Source organism: Balaenoptera borealis (assembly GCF_965194805.1).
Source record: "Balaenoptera borealis genome assembly, chromosome: 15".
In the NCBI taxonomy this organism is placed as follows: Eukaryota; Metazoa; Chordata; class Mammalia; order Artiodactyla; family Balaenopteridae; genus Balaenoptera; species Balaenoptera borealis.
The window spans coordinates 71,157,218-71,176,960 of NC_138871.1; the positions used below are offsets into that span (position 1 = coordinate 71,157,218).

At 46.8% G+C, this 19,743-nt stretch overlaps 1 protein-coding gene across 7 annotated transcripts in view; it reads left to right on the plus strand.

Annotated features, from left to right (window-relative positions):
• Positions 1-19,743, plus strand: part of CIB4 (calcium and integrin binding family member 4) — a 97,923-nt gene that overhangs the window by 30,834 nt on the left and 47,346 nt on the right. For 4 of the 7 annotated variants that reach the window (XR_014234867.1, XM_082357056.1, XM_082357058.1 and 1 more), the window contains exon 3: positions 19,624-19,658. The exons of 2 other annotated variants lie outside the window; for them this stretch is intronic. Coding sequence is in view for 1 of the 5 variants with exons in the window: in XM_082357061.1 (XP_082213187.1) it covers positions 19,141-19,194; positions 19,624-19,658 (89 nt within the window). In the remaining 4 variants the exon portion in view is untranslated. Of the gene's footprint in view, positions 1-19,125; positions 19,195-19,623; positions 19,659-19,743 lie in introns of those variants that run through there. One more of the 7 variants, XM_082357061.1, reaches the window with a different exon arrangement.

Sequence of the window (19,743 nt, forward strand, 5' to 3'; positions counted from 1 at the left end):
GGGAAGGATTAATAGATGGGGTACAGAACATTTTTAGGGCAGTGAAACTCTTCTGTATGATACTGTAATGTTGGATACATGACATTATGTATTTGTCAAAACCCATAGAACTGTACAACATAGAGCATCAACCCTAATGTAAACTATGACCTTTAGTCATTAAATGTATCAATATTAATTCATAAATTGTCACAAATTACCACACTAATGCAAGATGTTAATAATAGGGGAACTTTCTGCTCAAATTTTCTGTAAACCTAAAACTGCTCTAAAAATAAAGTCTATTAAAAATTTTAAAGTAATTAATATAGTTGGAGAGAAAAATTGGCAGCAAATATAACAGATGTTAGTATGGTAGCCATATACCCTAGTTTTCTCAGAACAGTTTTGGTTTATATCTGCTGTCCTGGTGTCCCATTTTCATTCTCAAAGATGTTTTGGTTTGAATGATAAATTATGTTGTCACCCTAGACAAAAGGTTATTATGTATATAAGTATGTATATATATATATATATATATATATAAAACTAAAATGTTATTATATATATAATGAACTCCTATAAAGCATTAAGAAAGATATATTGCCCAAGAGAATAATGGGTGATATATATGAATATGTGTATAGTCTGCTAGTGCTGCCATAAGAAAATACTACATATTGGGTGGCTTAAACAGCAGAAATTTATTTTCTCATAGTTCAAGAGGCTAGAAGTCCAAGATCAAGGTGTTGGCAGGTTTGATTTCTTCTGAGACCTCCTTCCTTTGCTTGCAGATGGCTGCCTTCTCACTGTGTCCTCACGCAATCTTTCTTCTGTGCACACACGTCTGCATCTTAATTTCCTCTTCTTATAAGGACACAAGTCACATTGGATTTACGGCCCACCACATGACCTCATTTTACCTTAATTATTGCTTTAAAGGCCTATCTCCAAATATAGTCACATCTGAGATGCTAGGGGTTTGGACTTCAACATATGAATTTGCGGGGGGTTGGGGGTGGGCAGGGGACACAACTCAGCCCATAACAATAGATAATTCACACAAGAAGTACAAATGGCCAATAAATATATGTCAATATGTTTAATATTATAAAAAACCAGAGACATGAAAATTTAAAACAATAATAACTGACAACCCCCCCCCCCAGTAGAATGACAAAAAATAATAAAAGAAAATTCTACCTAAGGTTGGCAAGGATGTAGGGAATTGCTGTTTGTTGGTAGAACAAATTGATGCAGCTTTTTTGGAGGGAAACTTGGCAGAATCCATCAAAATGAAAAAGTACATATCCTTTGACTTAGAAATTTCACCTCTGAGACTTGATTCTACAGAAATACTCAAGGCACAAAGAGACATGCATAAAAATGTTAATTGCAGTATTTTTTGTAATATTTAAAAACTGAAAAAATATTTAAATTTCTATTAGTAGTTAAATAATCTGTGGTACATCCATATTATGGAATGCTATATTGGGGTTAAAAAGAATGAGGTAGACCTATGATAAAATAAATATCATATAATATCCTATGAATAAAGTAGACCTATGATAAAATGGAATCATAAAACACATAAAGTAACTCAATGAAGAGGAAATCAAGAACAAAGAACAGATGGGACACATAGAATGCAAATAGCAAAATGGTAGATTTAAGCTCAACAATATCAACAATCACATTGAATGTAAATTGTCTAAATACCCCAATTAAAAGCATAGATTATGAGATTGGGTTTTTCTTAAAGTATGATCCCACTATATACTGTTTATAAGAAACCCACTTTAAATATAGCCATAATAGGTTAAAAGTGAAAGGTTAGATAAAGATATACCATGCTAATACTAATCAAAAAAAAGCTGGAGTGGCTATATTAATATCTTACAAAGCAGATTTCAGAGCAAAGACTATTTCCAAGGATAAAGAAGGTTATTTCATAGTGATAAAGGGATTAATTCACCTACAGAACATAGTAATTCTAAGTGTATATGCACCTCATAAATCTTCAAAATGTATGAAATGAAATAGAACTACAAAGAGAAATATACAATGCACAATTATAGTCAAAGATTGCAAATCCTCTTGTCTTTCATAATTTTCTACTCTTGTTATATAGGCCTTTCTTTATCTCTTTAAACTCTTAAGGCCCTTGTCAAATCATTTGTTAGTCTGTAGTTCCTCTGGTGTGAATTATCCCATTTGTTGGGCCAGTGGAATATCTATCTTGGCATTGGACCTCCCCATATATTTTATAATTTTCGTCTGTGAGCTCATCTTCAATAGGAGTTATTTTCCACAAGTGTCCTGTAAGTGCTCTGCATTATTAAGGCTTCTTTTGGGGTGATTTCACTATTGCCTTCTCTTAACTCTTTTTGGGGTTTGTCCTTTCTGACCCTCTATGGCTATAGGTTTCTGTTTCATTTCTGGTGTCTAGAAATTTTCTTTTTTTGCTTTTGAGCTTAGCTATGTTTTAAAATAAAATTTAAAACAAATATGCAATGTTTCACTGTTTGGAACAGGTTTGGGAAATTCCCATATCTGATAATTTTTTTGTTTTGATTGGATGTCTCAGTAGGGCTCCCATGACAAGACTTTGAAATCAGCCTTCACCCAATCTCTCTCTTTGTTATCCTTTGTCCTGGAATTATAAAATTACTTTATAATGAGTTTATAATAAGTTGGGTTTTTTTAAGCTGGAAAAAAATGACATTTCAGAATTACAAGCTGTCTGCCTTTTAGGATGGAGACTAAAATTTGCTTTATGGAAGATGTTCCTTTGTTTTTGAATGTCCCACTTGAGTTGGCCCTTTTAGCTATGCTAATATAAAGCAATGACCCATCATTCTTGGTGAGAATGGGAAAGCACTGATGGGGTCCTAAAGGAGATTTCTTAGTCTAAAATGTTAATACCCTTTAGTAATATACATTGAATGATTTGTAGAAGTCTGCCTCTGAACATTGTTTTATTTAGAGCACCACCATCTCCTAATTTGGAATCAGACTACCCTATGCCTGAAACTGGTGTGTTCTTGCAAAGTGGTGTGTGTTACTCTGGGATCAGTTGTTTGTACAAGATAAGAAGCTGAGATGGAGAAGAATGTGGGAGAGAAGTGCTCACTTCTTCAGCTTAGACTGGAGAAAACAACTCTGCAAATAAACCCAACTGGGCCTGGCACAGCCCAATCTAGACTTGGGAGTTGGTGTCCCTCCCAAAGTGCTGTTTTAACCTGACCGTTCTAACTTTTGGAAAATGTCCTGGCAGGTATTTTGTTTTGATAGTCCTATTGTCGGTAACACATAGAAGAGGCAAATTCTGGGGCAGGACAAGAGGGCTTGGGAGGCAGATCTCAGCTGGGAGTAAGAGGGAAAAACTACTTCCAGGAGCCGGGTTGGGGGTGGGGTCATTGCTTAGACCTGAACTCCAAGGAAGAGGGATACTTGGAAGACGCCTGATGGTGGGACGAGGTTTATTCCTGGCCACCTGGAGGCAGTTGTGGGTGAGGTGGGGAGTGGGCTTGAAAAGAACTTTGAAGTTAGCTCAGGGCTGTGGGCTCTCAGCAGAGCGACTTCTGAGAACAATGATAGGATACTTGATAGGATAAGATTTCAGGCAATGTTTTTAACTTGGCTTTTGCTGTGGTGTAGAGAATTAGGAGAGAGCTTGGCCCATGCGTTGGGCAGAGGGACTGAGGTCTGCCTGGCTCTGGGTGTAAGGGTACCTTGGGGAGAGATCTGGGCAGAGAGTGGTAGGAGGGGCAGCTGAACAGGGAGCCAGGGGCAGAGCTCCCTGGAGGGCTTTGTAAGTCATTTGAAGGAACTGGACTTTATCCTGTAGGCCCTGGTGAGCCACTGAAGGATATTAAGCTATAGAAAGAAAACCCAAATGAATATCTCATAAATTTGTAGACAGCTGGATTGGACATCTGCTGTCTTTGTCTGGCCAATACCTCTTCTACCTTCCTATGGTAACAGATCCCTTCTTTCCTGTGGGGAACCTATTCCATCTGAGTAGGGTAGAGCTGATTGCAATCTTCTCGAAAACAGAGACTGTGCCATTCCTGAAGCCTACACAATCCTCCCTTTTATTCAATACATGAGCCAATAATTTTATTTTCTTATTTAACCTTATTTGTCACATTTCTCTTGCTCATAAGAGAGAATGCTCACTGACAGTTGTGTGTTCTCTCTAACTTTCTCTTCCCTAGACTCAACATCCTCAATTCATTTGACATTTGAGATGGTTTCTAGACCCCTCCCTGCAAGTCATCCTCCTCTAGATGGAGATGTGCACACCAGTGTCCCTGGAGGACCTTCTCTCTCAGGGTTGTATTTCAGTCAAGGACATGATGGGATCTGCTCTAGAGAAATTGAGATAAAAGGTTGATACCTGTGGATCAAGTGCTGGGGAGGAATTTTGGGTGAGCCTGGTCATAGCAATGTATGATTTGAGGTATCTACACTTCTCCAAAGAATGAAGCAACTTGGTTCTACCTCAGGGAGTTCTCAGAGGCCAGCACCTTGAATAACTTCAGTTTCTAAGTGGAAGGGAAGGTAGAAAGGAGTGTGTCCTCATGATTGGCCAAAAGGATCCCAGGGTTTCCCTGAAATATAGATGGAACCACTCAGTCATCTTAACTGGCCGTTAATGAGCTGATCCATAATTTAAAAGAGGCTTCAAGAAACATCAAGGGGAAGGCGGCAGGGAGACACTCGGGCCAAACCTGTCCTTATCATTATCTGAGGGGGTGTGAGTGTGTGTGTGTGTGTGTGTGTGTGTGTGTGTGTGTGTGTGTGTGTAGAAGGGAATAGTGAGCCCACTTCCTTCCAGATACTACAAGGGTTTCCATAACCCCCTTGGTTACAGTGAGCCAAGGACCTGCCTTCAACAGAACAGGCTTGGATTTAAACTCCTAGTTGATGGATCTCCTCAATGCCCTTTAGAGGCTGCTCAAACCCTCACCAGGTCCTGCTCAGTTTCTTCTTCTTCATTACTTAGTAAGTTACACACAAAATTAAAACCCTATGTCTACCGTGTAGGGTGTTTCCAAGTCCTATGGCCTTATGAGGGCCACCTTGCCTTTGAATATCCAAGGGAAAATGGATCAAACTCTCAACCCACAGTAGAGGGAAATCCGGGGTTTCCTGCAAGACTTTTGGGGGATTTGTTCCCAATACCCTCTTAACTGTTTCTACTGAATTAATTCCCTTCCTTCCTTCCTCCCTTGCTTCCTTCCTTCTCTCCCTCTCTCCCTTTCTTTCTTTCTTCCTTTCTCTCCCCCTTTTTCTTCTTTTTTATGGTTTTGTCCCCTGAAGCTGTTTTCTTCTCTCTGCCCCATGTCAAGACACATGTAAAACATAGATCCTTTCCCTTGATTTTCCCCCAAGTAGCCCTAGCAGAGGGAGTGTGTGACACATTTTCCTACATATAATTGGGAGAGCCGTGTTGCATCTTCGCACGGAGAACACCTTAAAGGTGCATATCAGCTATTCCCTTGCTCTTCCCCACCCCCACAGCATCCAGTACGTTTCCAGCCTCACTCCCCCTCCCCCTTCCCCCCCCCCCCACCGGAGCCCGCCTCCCACAGCATCATTTCCCCTGTGGAGCAGCTCATCCCCACCCTCTGCCCAGACGGCCTCCGGGCCAATCTCTGCCTGCCCAGAAAACATTAAGGACCAGTTTTAAAATTACTTTTGCCCTTAACACAATCAAATTATTGGTCTTAACTCCTTCTGCTACCCGTCTCCGTAGGCATGGAAAGATTCATCATCACTTTGATATGAATTAGGCCACCCCCTTGGAAGGCAGAAGTGCTAGAATAATTTCGTTTGTGGTTTAAATCACAGCTTTTTCCTTCCTGCTGCTCAAATTTAACTATAGCCCAGAGATGTTTCCATTGACCCCACCCGCCTAGCTTGATATATCCTTCCCCCTCTGGCTGCACCCCTCCCTTGTCAGCACCTCCAGAGCCCTACCCTATGACCCCAATACACAAACCTTCTCAAAATAACCCAAGCCCTTATTTCCCAGTGCTTGCTGTCCCCAAGCTGGAGAACCAGCCATGGGGACCAAAGGAAGTCCCTCTTCTCCCTCCTCCAGCAAGGTCCTAGGAGCCTTGCTGCTTGCCTGGGGTCACTCTGTCTCTATGAGGCTGAGGGTCTCACAGTGTGTGACATGGTCAAAGAATGGTGAGCCCTGGCAAATCCCCAGCACCCACTGGGGCACCCAGCTGATGCAAAGCCTCAGGAAATGTTCATCTGTCTAAATCAGAGCTCCAGTGCCTTCTGGGCCCTGAAGGGAAGCAGTCCGAATGGAGCTTGGTCTCCCCAATGTTGCAGCCTCATCCTGAGTGACTCTCCCTCTATCACTGTGCCCCAACCACACTGGCCTCCCTCCAGCCCCTCAGAACCCCAGCATCCTGGACCACCAAGGCCAGGAGCCAGGAACAGCCTTTGCCTCCACCGGTGGAGAAACGAGCATGGATTCAGGGTATGTCTGGAGGCAGAAATGGTCAGTTGTTGCAGTAAATATGGTGGTGGTGAGCATGCTGGACCGCCTGGGTCCCTCAGCACCTAGTCTAGGGCCATCCTTACCAGCACTCAGGTACTTCTTTCTGGCCATTTTTATGTCAGTGAGGCTCAGCCAGCCTCCAGGGGAAGGATGGTCAGGCGGACTGAGGGTTCAACAAACTTTGCTGCCAGCTTAGAAAGCTCCCTCACAATGACACCAGGAAGGGTAAGAACTGGTGGGAACAGAAGGTGGGGGAGCCTGGTAAGGGGGTGGCACTGGGCTTCCCCACTGGATCAGAATGGGGGCAGGACAACCCAAATGGCAGTGGTCTTCAACCCCTGAACTTCAGTCTCATCAGCTGCCCATTCTCTGTAGCAGTGAGGAAGAGCTCCCAGCTGGCCGGCCGATCTAATTTCAGGAACCCTCTCTTCTGAAAGACAGTTCACACTCAGCTTGGTCAGCTCCAACTTCCAGAGGCCTTCGGGCTGACTTCTTGCTTCAGAGCTCCACTGACCAGATCTGGCAGGTGGGTGACTCAATCAATTGGGTTTGCCTGGCAGGGGACTGAGGGCACACTTTGGGTATGGAGAAGGAGGCAGGGTCACTTGGGATGGCGGAAGAGACAGAACAGCAAGTAGGGGCTTGATGTGAGAGGGGTGGGCTATTTGTTAAATAAAACTTAAACCTTTGCCAGGTTTTCTGCCAAGAAGAGAGAAGTGGCTGATGAAAACCATATGTCTCTAAGTAAGTGGAAGTGAGGACCCCTGCTTTGTTGTATGAGTGTGTTGAGGATATGGCTGTTGGTCTCCCAAGCAATGGGAAAATCTCTATTTTAAAGAATACAATGTTTAAGAGGCACTCTGAGACAAACCACATTTCGCAATTAAGTAGTTTACAAGGTCAGCAAAGGAAGGACAAAATAAACTAGCCAAAAAAGGTCTTGCTCAATGCCAAAATTTGTTTAAAAGTTCAATGCTACCGTCCGAAACTGTAATATAGGCTTGTTATGGAGTGTTACAAAAATAGCCCAGAAGATGAAACTCTTCCTGGATGGAGAAACAATTAAAAATGCTTTAAGTACTGGTGCAGATATTGAATTTCTTAATGTTTGAAAAAAGTAATTAAAAAAAAATGCAAACTATGTCATTTTTTTTTAAACTTTTCCTACATTGACCCTGAGGCAAAGTAAACCTAGAGACACAGACAAACAGAACTACTGTTCACTCTTTGCAGAACGGAATTCTAATTTCTTCATCCAACATTCAAATTCGAGCATAATGCAGTTCCAACTGGCCTTCCCTGAATTTCCTGCATGGAATGCTGCCTCTGGCTCTGCCAGCCGAACACCCCACCCTCCACCCTGTTTGCAGGCTGCTACCTGTGGGGTTTCACAGGGCACTTACCTGCCCCTGGGGTGCCCTTCCTCCTGGCTCAATGGAAGGTTGTTAGCTGTTCTTCAAGGATATTAATTGCCAAATTCTATCCACGCCACTGTAATTCCCATTTGATTCTTTTGCATACATAGATTCTAGTTCTCTGGTGAAAGTCTACATCTTGTCATCGATTTTCTTGACCATTTTAATCACAGTGATTTAAAAATCTGTACTGCATCAGATAACGCCACTATTTGGATCACCTGTGGGTCTGTTTCTATTATGGAGATACATTTTTGGCTCTGACTGATGTTACATTTCATCAGAGAGGATTTATTTGGTTTTCTGGAAGGCAGTTCAAGCGTCGGAAGGCCATCTTAATCCAGCCTGGGGTTGAGCTGGCTTGAAGCTGGAGGTCAGACTTTGAAGGCTGCTCTGTTTCTGGCTCACCCAGGCTCCTAGCGCCTCACCCTTCTGGGGTTCTCCCTGGGAGCCTGGGTTGTTTTCTAGGGTCCTTCCTCTTGGGTGGGCCTTTGATTCCCAGTTTGCTTCCCCAGCCCCATCTTACGGCCAAAACTCCGCTCAACTTTCTAGTCTCTCGTCCGTCCTTTCCGCTCAGCCCTTCACTACTTGGGCGGATGCTGCTTGTGAATCAGCAAGTGCCTTCGGGGAAGAGGACCTGGGAATTGTGAACTAACCTACTGTGCTTCTCTTCTCCTCCCTTTTCCCAGACATCTTGGCCCTCAGGTCTTACTTGTCTGGCTATTTTGAACTCCAAATTTGTTTCCTTACTCTATGAGATCGCCAAAATCTCTAACTCAAGTTCTCAGCTTCTTCTCCACTGATTTCTGCTTGGTTTTTAGCCTCTTGGCCCCATGCTGCTCACGAGCCAGGGATACCTTAAGGGGAAAAGTAGCACCAAATGTCACCTCCATATGCTCCCATCTCCCTGGGATCTTGACCTTTCAAACAAATGGCTGCAAAAAAACGGCCTTTGGATTTTGTCCAGCTTATTTTTGGTGAGAGAACTGGTCTCGAAAGAGCCACTCTGATATTACAAGAAGTGGAATCCTCTACCTGCTCCATTAGAAGGTAAGCTCCCTGAGGTCAGGGAACTTGTCTCCATCCCCACTGTGGTCCCAGGCAGATCTCATTCATGACATCTGACTATGACCTATGCCTGGACATTTCCAGATGTCTGTCTCCAGCCCGGAGCTCTGCGCTAAGCTCTTAGCCCCATGTATCTGACTGCCACTTGTCATCTCCAGGAGGCTGTTGCACAGAAACTCAACACGTCCAAAGTCATGTTCTTCCCCAAGGCCTGTCCCTCCCCCAGGCTCCCAGCTCAGGAAGGGGCATGTCCTCCATCTACCCTGCTGCTTACGTCAGAAATCCAAGGGTCACCATTAGCAATCCCCACTCCCTCCCCTCCCACTTCCAATCCTCACTGCTGCTAATTCCACCTTAAAATGTCACACGAACTCACCTAGTTCTGTCCTTCTCGCCACCGCAGCCCTGTTCCGGCACTGCTCCCCTCCCTCGTTTCTCAGGAGTCTCCTCACATTCCTCCCCAAAGCCAGGCTGGCCTCCTTCCAGCATGTTCGCCAGCCACCCTATGAGCAGAATGACCCCTTGAAAACAAAAATATGACTATGTCATTTCTCAGCATAACACCCTTCAATGACGTCCATTGCTTTTAGGAAAGCTTTGAAGATAAACCCTCAAGGAGCCACCGGGCCCACAAGTTCTACCCCAACCCAACTTCCAGTCTCGCTTTGCCTGACTCTTGCCCTTGACACACATTCCACCCTTAGGCCCTTCTCAACTCTGCCAGCACCTTGCGCTCCTTTCTCCCTGGGGGCTCCTCTGCCAGGAGACACTCTTCTCCTCTCCTGTCTGCTTCTCTCCTGTCCATCCTTCAGGCCTCTGCTAAATGTCCCTTCCTCCAAGGAGCCTCTCTGACCCTTAGAATTGGTGGTGTTGTCATTGTGTCCTGCACTCTGTTCACAGCACCAGCACAGAAACAATTGTATAGTTAACCAAGTGATTACTGCCTACGTTTCTCCCCTATTAGATGCCAATCTCCTTAAGGCCAGGGCTATGTTTGTCTTGGTCACCACCATGTCCTCAGCACCAGCAAAGTCCCTGAGACATCTTAGAGGACTTGTGAATAGTTTTTTGAATCAGAGAATAAAAGATGGAGGTCAGCTGGCACTGCACACCCAGCCAGCCTCCCAGCAGAACACTGTGCGGGGAGAGCCCAGCAGAGAGAGGGAGGCTGGGCTGGGGCTGCTAGTTAGCAAGAGTCTCTGAGAGCGTGACTCTAAAAATAAGGAATTCTAAATTGCTGTCTAATGCAACTTCTTATTGCTGGGCTTAACGCGCTGGCCGGGGAGCCAGCAGATCTGGGTTCCAGTCCTAGGTCTGGCACAAATCATGACAAATAGCATTTTTATAATGCTTCGCAGTTTACAAGACATTTCCACAGATAGGATCTCATTCAACCAGCTCAATGACCTCCAGCAAGCAGCTTTTAGAGGCCTGTTGGGAGGGAAGAGACCAGGGAATGAGCTGGGTTCCAGACCCTGCTCTGCCCCGCTCCCCACGGGATCTCAGGGGACTTTCCTCCGGGCTCCGAGTCTACTGTAAAATGAAGGGGTCCAACTAGGGGATCTTTGAGGTTAGTCTATTGGAATTTAGAACTAAAAATTCAGGACTGCTCCAATCAGAATGCAGTCTTTGGAGTGTCCTTTTTCTCTCACGTAGCAGGGCAGCGCCCCCCAGAGGCTCCCAACGACGCCATGGGTGCCCCACCGAGGTGTCCCTGAAAGGAGGAATGAAACCAGGACTTTTGTGCAGGTGGGTTACTTGAGAACCCATCCCAGGGAGCAGGAGTGAGGGGCTAGGGAGAGAGGTGGAGAAAGAGGAAAAGCCCAGCTGGGGTGTGTGTGTCCAGATCACTCTGTCTCAAGGGCTATAACCTCATCAGGCCCTGCTGAAAAGCCACAGAGCACCTCCCAGAGCTGGCGCTCAGAAGCACAGGCGTGGGAACCTTTCTCCACCAGTTCCCAGCCTGACGGGTGGACAGTCACCCCAGGGAGCGTCACCCTGAACTTCTGGGCTGTGCTTACCCGCAGGCTGAGGAAGCTTCTTGATAGAGCAGTCCTGGGACAGAAAACGCAAGGAGAATCCTTCAGGCAACACTCTGGGATGGACCAAGCTCTCTTAGACCTGTCCCTGCAGCAGCCCCAGAAGTCAGAGTGGGACCTGGGTCACCAGGGCATCTGATACAAGTCGCAAAGGGGCAGGTGCACCACGGTCCAGCCCCACGCAAGAACGGGAGCTGGGGCTCCCATCCCCCCACCAGTCCTCCACCCTCTGAGTGGCCAGGCCCCCCACCCTCTTTTCTGCGGAGCTTTGTGGTGTCCTGGGATATTGAAAATGCAGGTGGGGGCGTCTGTCCACCTGGGCAATTCAGATGGGGTTCAGCAGAGCCTTGGGAAACAAAATGTTCTGCTGGACCCTCCTTGAGTGACAGCTGGCTGGACCCGTGATGGAGCTCCTGGCCCACAGTGAGGAAGCGGGTCGCTCGTGTGCCTCTTCTCTTCGGGCAGTGAGCAGTGCTCCCTCAACAGTTAGCAAATGGTTTGTCTGCAGGCTCTGAGCTCCCCAGGCCTGGCAGTGGCAGTGGCCCCAGTTGGGAGACCCTTGCCCTGCCTCTCTGGTGGCATAATACTTCTTCTCTGTCCTTTTATGAACTCTGGACTCTGCTTCCCTCAGCCTTCCTTTTGGATTTTCAGAAGTCTGATTTGTTCATAAAAAAAAAGGAACATTGGCTGGTTCTAGCTCTTTTCCTATACCATAACAATTTTGCTTTATCCCCAGGCAATGTGAATGGGAGACTAAAAAAAAAAAAAAATGTCTCTTATGAGAAGGTAGAAAAGAACACGAAGATTTAAATTTCAAGATACTCTCTGTCCACATTCTTCCTCTGGGTAAATCTGTTTAACTCCCAAATAAATTTCACTCTTCCTTTGGGGAGGAAGGGGTCGCTTTCTTTTCAAAAGATTGGATCTAGTTCTCCATTTCTCTGACTGTACCCCAACCCCACTCCAGACTTCCTAGTGTTGTATAATAAAGAATTCAGATGGCTTATGTCCCTGGCTCATGGGAGGTAACCATTATACCCTCAGGATTTCCCAAGTGATAGGAATGTGTGTCTTCACTCTTCCTGGTGGGCTATTCAGACCATGTCTGAGCTCATGCTAATGAGATGACTCAGCATGGGGGCTGGCTGTGCCAGAAAGACCAAACATGCAATTAGAGGGTTGGGTTTTGAGCCAGCTGATGTCAGCCCGACCGCTGTGGAGGAGTGGAGGGCTGGAGATTAAGCTCAGTCACATGACTGATGATTCAGTCAACCATGCCTGCATGATGAAACCCCAATAAAAACTCTGACCTCAGGCTTGGGTGAGCACTTCCTGGTTCATGTTACGTATCAGTGGTCCAGGAAGGTGATGCACCCTGAGGACACAGAAGCTTCACATTTGAGACTCTCTGCGACTTCACACTATGTGTCTCTTTATTTGGCTGGTCCCGATGTGCACCCTTTATAATAAAACTGTAGTCATCAGTATGGCGCTTTCCTAAGTTCTGTGAATTGTTCTAGCGAATTATCAGACCTGAGGGAATAGTGGCCACTTAGCAGAAGTGCAGGTGGCCTGGGAACCCCAGAACTTGCAGCTGGTGTCTGAAGTGAGGGGAGTCCTGTGGAGGACTGTGTCTTTCACTGGTGAAGGCGGCACTAACACCAGATAGTTAGTGTCAGACTTGCACTGTGCCCAGGTGTACCTACCTGCTTCCTACCTCACCTGGGGAGCCCTACTCATCTGTAAGGAGGCTCTGTCTTCTCCAAGCATAGGCCCATGCCCCACCCTCATCCCAGAAGCCAGACACAGAGACAGGAGAACTGCCCTTGAGATGAGCATGACCGGGAAGGTGACGTGTGGCGGGGTGAGAGGCTGTCTCGCTTGAAGGCACTGGGCAGTGTGGGGTGTGCCCGGCTGGAATTCCCTACCCTTCCCCCCTTCCCCCGCTGTCAGTGTCCAGGCTCCAGCCTAGCTCGTCTGGCTGGTGAAGGTCACCAGGGCCCGTGGACTAACCCTTCCAGGCCTGAGCTCCCCCTGGCTTCCCAGGCCCCCTCCAGCTGCTCTTAATTCAGCGTTCTCCTCCTGGCCTGGCCATGGAGGCTTTCCTTGGTGTGTGCAAGGAAAAGAGAGTTTATTATCTAAAACTGCCCGGATTTTCCTCTCAAGCTTCCACTCCCTAGACTTACCGTTAATAATACTTCAGTGTCTTCCAAGTTGAATGACTATTTCCCATATAAATATTCTATCTATTTGAAGAGTTACTCTGTTTCAAACCCCCTGCTCCCCACCCGCATTGCTATCACAATCCTACTCTCCCCCAGACAATATAAATGGGAAACTAAAGAACTGGTTTAAACAATCTCTTTGGATGAACCAGTCTCTCTGTGTAAATATTCAGTGTTTCAGGTTTTTGTCACCCCTTCTTTCCCCTAAGTCGGTATCTGGGTGCACGAAGCAGGCTCACCTGGCCATGGGGAGGCCTCCTTGGATCCGTGCTTGTTCTGTGCATTTTTGTCTGGGTCCAATGAGGCACGACTGTCACGCCTGGCCTTCAGGGTAATGTGCTGACCTGCACTGTGAGGGGTCCATGGTGTCCCATTTGCCTCTGGAAAAGTGCCTTACTGGGCTCTGCGTCCTGGCCAGGTCTTTGCTTGAGCTCTCAGCTCCTCTGATGTTCTCCCTGTGCCCCAGGGTCCCCTGCATGGCCAGGGAGGCCAGGAGCCCCACCGCGGTCACGCCTCCCCTGCCACTGGGGCACCTTCGCTCTGCACTGTGCTGGAAATGGCTGAGACCATCAGGCAGACCTCTAGAGGTGTGCAGCCCCCCGACCCCTCCCCCAGCCCCCAGTGGCCTCGCAGTAGGGTGATTCGAGCGCCAAGATTTTCAGCACCCAGGGGTCCTCACTACCTTCCTCATCCCCTCTGCCCCCAAGACGAGAAGGGCAGGACTTCCACCATTTTTCTTCCTGCCTGCCAGCATGCCCCTACAGAGACCAGGATCTGCAACCCCCAGACCTCCCTCTTGCCACACCAAAGGAGTTTAGAAAATCCTTTCTCCAGACAGAGGATGGCTTTCCAGTCTGCTCAGTTGCAGGGAATTCAAAAAAAAAGCCTAGCTGATATTCAGAGCTGGGCAGTGACTTACTTGAGCAAGATCTCTCCTCGCCCCCAGCACTGAATAACTATAGTGAGTGGAGCCCCCCTGGGCTACAAGACCCACAGGCTGAGGAAATAGATCAGAAACTATTTCAAAACCCAATATCATTTACACATTCCTTTAATAAAATTTATGGTGGGCCTACTATGTGCCAGGCACTAAGTTAGGACATAAACACTCCTTGAAATTGTTTGTAGTAAAAACGTCATTAAGATATAACTGACATACTATACAAGTCACTCAAAGTGTACAACTCGGTATTTTTCAGTGTATTTACACAGTTTTACAGCTATCACCACCATCTAATTTTAGAATATTTTCATCACCCCAAAAAGAAATCCCATATTCATTAGCAGTAACCCCTCCCACACATACTACCCTCCCCCTAGCTCCTGGCAACCACTCATCTAACTTTCTGTCTCTATGGATTTGTCTATTCTGGACATTTCATATAAACAAAATCATACAATCTGTGGCCTTTTGCGAATAGCTTCCTTCATTTAGTATAACATATTCAAGCTTCATCCACATTGTACCATGTACCAATACTTCAGTTATTTTTATTGTCGAATAATGATCCATTGTATGGATATGTCACATTTTATCTATATGTTCATCAGTTGATGGACACTCGGGCTGTCTCCACATTTTGGCTGTTATAAATAATGCTGCTATGAACATTCATGTACAAGTTCTTGATGTGGACAAATGTTTTCATTTCTTTTGGATATATACCCAGGAGTGGAATTGTTGGGTCATATGTGTTAAAAAAACAAAATTCATCTCAGTACATTTTAAAGTTCTTATTGGCTTTATTCAAGGATTCATGAATCAGGTGGCATCCAATCTAGCAGACAGAAAGGAGCTTGGATGAGCTGTACGAAAGGAAAGATTTTTATAGGCAGAAGGAAGGGGGAACAAGGAAGGTACAGTGGCAAAAAGTAGATGGAGTCGCAAGGTCACTTCCTTTAACGGATGGCAGGGGTCTATCAGGCTTCACTAGTGACAGGTTTAAGATTCCATTTCTGGGAGAGCTGAAACTGTAATTAAGTTTCAGTTTGGTGATGTGGGGCTTAGCATGAGTGACTCCATTTTGGGCCTGTTGTCTTGTTTTTCACATATGGTAATTTTGCTTAATATTTTGAGGAACTGCCAAACTCTTTTCTAAAGTGTCTGCACCATTTAACATTCCCACTAGCAGTGTAGGAGGGCTCCAATTTCTCTTCGTCCTCACCATCCTAGTGGGTGTGCAGTGATATCTCAGTGTGGTTTTGATTTGCATCTCCGTCATGGCTAATGATGGTGAGCCTCTTTTCATGTGCTCGTTCATATATATCTTCTTTGGAGAAGTGTCTATTCAAATCCTTTGCCCATTTTTTTAGTTGGGCTATCTGTCTTTATTGTTGAATTCTTAGCATTCTTTGTGTATTCTGGATACAAGTTCCTTCTCAGCCCTTTTTGAATTTGAAGAGGCATCTAAATCAAGGTCAGAGCAGGGGTTAGAATTTTAACAGTTGGTGGAGTTCATTGGCAGGTGACAGAAACCTTGCAAAGAATGCATTTTGTCCCACGTAGAGGATTCCTGTAGGGACGGACCCTGGAGGGGAAGTGTGCAGAACTGTCGGGGCATGCCTGGGCCTGCTCTCTGTTCAATTACACCCCTTTCAGAACCCCTGCCAAAGAGGAGTTTGAGAGATTTGACAGGCTGGAGGAGGGTAGGGATGCTTGTTGGTTAGTGCATTGAAGGCAGAATTGTATGGGGAATTTTTCTTTCTTTTTCTTTTTTTTTAAAGGAGCATAGGCTTTTATTTCTTGAGCAGATGAGATGGCACATAGAAAAGCATTCTGGAATTACAAAGCGATGCAAATGTAAGGTGATATTCTTATTGTTACTATTGTTATTTGTAGGAACCGATGAAAACCCTCTCTAGGATGAGAGCCTGTGTGTAGGGGTGGAGTGGGCAGGGATTGGGGAGTGGGAGTTGTGAGGGGATACAAGCTAAAGGAGAGAGGAGGGTAGCAGAGTTTGCAAACCTTGGTTACCTGTGTGTGAGATGAGAGAGAAACACCTCTGTGATTTCTGGCATATTCCTTTACCACCTGTCTAATTATTTACTTAATATTTTTCTCTAGATGGGCTCCTATTTCTTTTCATCAAACAGATATATTTATAAAGGAAACATATCACAGGTAGAAATGGCAAACCTGCATCAGTTTCAAAATGGAAAGAACAATATAAACAAATATAAGGAAAACCAAACAGTGTCGTCAAATTCTAGCTGGATGCTGTTGCTTTCTGGGTCTGGAAAACTCTCCAGACTTAGCCTGGCTCACCCTCCTGATCGCTCAGGTCTCTATACTCAAATGGCCGCTCCTCAGGAAACCTCCCCAGCCCCACCCCCTCTCCATCCTTGCTTTATTTCTTTCATAACCCTTATCACAAGCGAAGGGATGTTGGTTTTCCTATGGGCATCTGGCTCCATGAGGGCAGGGCCTTGTTTGGCTTAATCACTCTGTCTTCACTGCCGGGCTCAGTAAAGAGTTGAGGGGCTTCCCTGGTGGCACAGTGGTTAAGAATCCGCCTGCCAATGCAGGGGACACGGGTTCGAGCCCTGGTCCGGGAAGATCCCACATGCCGCGGAGCAACTAAGCCCGTGCGCCACAACTACTGAGCCTGCGCTCTAGAGCCCGCGAGCCACAGCTACTGAGCCTGCGTGCCTAGAGCCCGTGCTCCGCGACAAGCGAAGCCACCGGAATGAGAAGCCCGCGCACCGCAACGAAGAGTAGCCCCCACTCGCCGCAACGAGAGAAAGCCCACACGCAGCAACGAAGACCCAACGCAGCCAAAAATTAATTAATTAATTAATTTTTAAAAAAATAAATAAAAAGTTGATTAAGTAAGCCGCGCGGCTTACGGGATCTTAGTTCCCTGACCACCAGGGATCGAACCCGTGCCCCCTGCAGTGGAAGCGAGGAGTCCTAACCGCTGGACCGCCAGGGAATTCCCTCTAGTTTGTTTTTGTTCTCCTTTTAGCAAGTGTCAACGAGGTGTTAAAGGCACATGCCAGCAGCGCTGCCACTTGCACCTCATGGGACAGGAGGGCTGAGCGAGACTTGAGGAGGAAACAGCCTTCTGGGGTGCGGCCCGGCAGCTCCCCTGGTTCCCACCCCGCGCTGTGGGGATCCCCGGGCTTGCAACGGCAATCCAGGCTTCGGATCCTCCCTTGGCCCTGGCCAGCTGAGTGACCCCACAGCATTACTGAACCTCGCCAGCTTCAGGCCTTTCCCAGGGCTCTGTGAGCACAGGAGACAGCTCCTATGGACAAACCTGATGAGAGAAGCTGCTCAATAAATGAGAACAGAAGCTCAGATGGTTTGCCAGAAGATGGGATGTAATTACTGACTTTGCCTGCTAACATCCTACACTTTCTTCCAGGCCCAACTTTAAAAAGTAATAATATTGTTTACCCTTTACGGAGAACTCATCATGTGCCAGGTACCTTGCTATGTAAGAGGTTTATATATCTATCATTTAATTTTAGCCTTGCAATAATCCTATAAAGTAGGGATTTGTTATTCCCATTTTACAGCTGAGGGAACTGAGGGCCAGAGTAGTTTTATGACTTGTCCAAGGGGATGCAGCAAGAAGTGATGCAGGCAGCCCACATTCTTAACCACGACATTATAACAACCACTTAAATGCCACCTCCTACATGAAGACTTCCCATCCAGCGGTCTCCTCTTCTAAATACTCATAACTCATATTACCTCTCTGATGACATCTACTCCATCTCCCATGGGGTGTGGGGGGGGGCAAGTATTCATCCCTCGAGGGCTGAGACCACATTCACCTATCTCTCCCCAGGGTCAAGCCAAGCACCTGACATACTGTGGATACTCTACCTGTGTCTGTCCAGTAAATAAGGACTAAGAGCTCCTGGGTTTCTTCTGCCAGTCTCCATCTCTGTGGAGGGCAGATGAAGAAAAATGAGCAGTTGCATTTCCAGAGAGATAAACTAGCTCTATCAGGAAGCCCCTGGGATGTTTACCTAGGAGAGCATGTGGAAGGACATGGGTACACGAACCAGGAAACCGACACTGGTACTGAGAGTAGGGGAGGGGGTGGCTTCGGGAGGACCCTCCTGGCGGGCAACATTGACGTCTGTGCTGGACTTCTCCGTCTTTCCAGATTCACTCTCTACTCTGCTCTCAGTCCGCACAGGAGATCAGAGGAAGAGGAGGGCGTGGCATGCGGGTATTGATTCCATATGCATTGGTCCAGGCCTGGTAGCAGCTCTGTGGTTTCTAACCCGGATGCCATGCTATCCTGGGTGATTTCCACACTCCCTGACCTTGCCTTTGAAGAGTCCCTTTATTAGACCCTCTTCATATTATCCCGATTTGACTGTGCCCTCTACTCCTCCAGGGACCTGACGGATGGGTAGAATGCCGTTTTCTGTGCTCTTTGGGCCCCTTCTTGATGTCAAAGTCTATGCTTACTCATCTCTGTGTCCCCACGCCTGGCATAGTGCTTGGGGCGTGGTTCTAATAGCTAATACCTGTCAAGCATTTATTATGTACAAGGCACTGTTACCTGTATTGACTCAAATAATCCTCACAGCAATCCCGTGATCATCATCCCCATTTTATAGATGAGGAAACTAAGACACAGAGAGGTTGGTTAACTTGCCCAAGATCACATGCCTTGTCAGCATGTGGCACATGCCAACAGTGTGACTCTCAAACCTGCTATTGGGCTGCCTTTCTGTTTGCTGTTTTGGGAGTGATGTCTGTTAGCCTCGGGAACCAAAAGAATCTGTTTCTTTGCCCACTCAGGAGCTCAGGTAGAATGGGCAGAAGGCGGAATGTAGGTCACCATGGCAACCGATCACTTGGTGCACAGCTGGTGAGCCCTTGGGGCTGAGGTTCCACTGCTGGCAGAGAAAAGGGTGGGGTTGGCATGGGGCAATGTCTGAGGTACCAGATGCACTGGGAGGACTTGGAAGAATACCAGGTGGGTAGATCAGGCAGGAGATTCTGGGCAGAGGTGGAAGCTTCCCGAAGCAGGTGGGAAAACTTGCAGTGGCCCTGGCCTTTGCTAAACCTACATCCATCTGACCCGGACCAGCCTTCCGAGGGCCCCTCTCCCATTTGTCTCTTGCTCCAGAGCCCAGGGTTTTAGCCTTGTCTCCGATCCTTTCTGCAGGTCTGTGCCAACGTGCTCCCTCCCAAGGCCATCAGAGATGGGGGAGGAGGGTGGGGTACCGTTACCTCCTCTGCACCACCCCAGGTATCCACTGCCGAGGGCTGGGAGCCTCCGTTTCCTGGCTGTGCAATGAGAGCACGAGCTTTTTCTCATCAACCCCTGAAGCTCCCCACTCCCCAGGGGGCCAGGGCAGGGCTGGACAGAGTGGGCAGGTCACCTCTCTGTGGTTTGTTGCAGGCCTTGACCTTCTTGACCAGAGATGAAATCCTGTGGTGAGTAGAGGGGGCCCCCTTTCCCTCCCCTTGAGCTGAAGTCTTGCCCTGGTACAGCCTCACTCTGGTCCCTGAGTATGGTCCC